General features: G+C 69.3%; 1 protein-coding gene across 1 annotated transcript in view; it reads right to left on the bottom strand.

Annotated features, from left to right (window-relative positions):
• The window catches only part of CASKIN1 (CASK interacting protein 1), a 6196-nt gene extending 4982 nt beyond the window's left edge, over positions 1 to 1214 (bottom strand). The window contains exons 1-2 of the mRNA XM_085301990.1: positions 1154 to 1214; positions 83 to 180 (exon numbers count right to left, since the gene is read on the bottom strand). Of these exons, the coding sequence (XP_085158116.1) occupies positions 83 to 180; positions 1154 to 1214 (159 nt within the window). The remainder of the gene's footprint in view (positions 1 to 82; positions 181 to 1153) is intronic.
• Between the last annotated feature and the right edge of the window lie 350 nt (positions 1215 to 1564).

Below are 1564 nucleotides of genomic sequence, written 5' to 3'. Positions count from 1 at the left end.
CGGCGAGGGCCACCCCACAGCACCGCGCTCCCCGCCGGACCCCGCCGCTCCCCTCCCGGGCTCCGCCGAGCCCCGCGCTCACCTTCCCCTCCGACACCGGCTCCATCTTCTTCAGCTGCTGCTCGGCCGGGGGCTGTGGGGCGTACGGGGAGCTGGCCACGCTCTGCGTCCGCGACGAACCTGGGCCGAGAGGGAGCCGTGAGCATGGGGCCGGGGGCCCTGCGGAGCCGGGCTGGGGCCGGCRGTGCCACGCCGGCACCCCGGCTGGGCCCGGCGCGTTGTGTCCCCCAGGGCCATGGCCTGAACGGAGCCTGCTGCCCAAACCCGCCGGTCTCTGCTCCTCTGGCTGCGCTGCAAAGCCAGGTATTGCCCCACCGCTGTGCCCTCCGGCGAGGCCCCCGCCGGGCACGGCAGGCTCCGCACAACTGCCCCGTCCTCGCCCCCCTGCTGGGGGGGCCCTGGCAGCCCCACGGCTCCCACCCCAAGGCCAGCCGCCGCCGCCGCCGCCGCGGGCAGCCTTCACTGGCCCCAAGGGGGTCGCAAGGGCCGTCCGGAAATCTCTGCCTGCAGCTTCCCATCGGACCGACAAGTGTAACCCTCTGCCCTTGCTGCACTGGGCAACCCCTTCACGTGTGTGTCCCCCTCGCGTGTGCGTCCCCCTTGCGTGTGCGTCCCCTTCACGTGTGCATCCCCCTCGTGTGTGCATCCGCTTGCATATATGTCCCCCTCACGTGTGCATCCCCTTCACGCGTGCGTCCCCCTTGTGTGTGTGTCCCCCTCGCGTGTGCATCCCCTTCACGTGTGCATCCCCCTCGTGTGTGCATCCGCTTGCATATATGTCCCCCTCACGTGTGCATCCCCTTCATGCGTGCACCCCCCTCCTGTGTGCATCCCCTTCATGCGTGCGTCCCCCTCACGTGTGCATCCCCCTCGCGTGTGCATCCCCTTCATGCGTGCACCCCCCTCGTGTGTGCATCCGCTTGCATATGTGTCCCCCTTGCGTGTGCATCCCCTTCATGCGTGCCTCCCCCTCGTGTGTGCATCCCCTTCACGCGTGCGTCCCCCTTGTGTGTGTGTCCCCCCCGCGTGTGCATCCCCTTCATGCGTGCATCCCCTTGCATATGCGTCCCCCACGCGTGTGCAACCCCTTTACGTGTGCGTCCCCCTCGCGTGTGCAGCCCCTTCATGTGTGCATCCTCCCCACACTTGTGCATTCCCCCGTACCTGCATCCCCCTCGTGTGTGCAACCCCTTCATGTGTGCAGCCCCCCCTCACATGTGCATCCTCTTGGCGTGTGCATCCCATGCATGCGTGCACGCCCTGGCGCATGCATGGCTCTGGCGTGTGCATCCCCCTCGCATGTGCRTCCCCTTGCGTGTGCCTTCTCTCTGGGTGTGCATCCCCTGGCGTGTGCACCCCCGCAGGGTGTACACCCCCTCAGACGTGCATCCTCCCGGTGCACACATCCCCCCACGCGTGTCCATCCCCCCCACGCGTGCCTCCCTGCGCCCCCGGCGCCCGCCGGCGCGTGCATCCCCCGGCGCGTGCATCCCCCACGTGAGCA

Source organism: Rhea americana, unplaced genomic scaffold (genome assembly GCF_003343005.1).
Source record: "Rhea americana isolate MKP2758 unplaced genomic scaffold, rheAme1 scaffold_181, whole genome shotgun sequence".
Lineage (NCBI taxonomy): Eukaryota > Metazoa > Chordata > Aves > Rheiformes > Rheidae > Rhea > Rhea americana.
The sequence above is the reverse complement of the archived record's forward strand: the minus strand, read 5'-3'. Positions and strand labels throughout refer to the sequence as shown.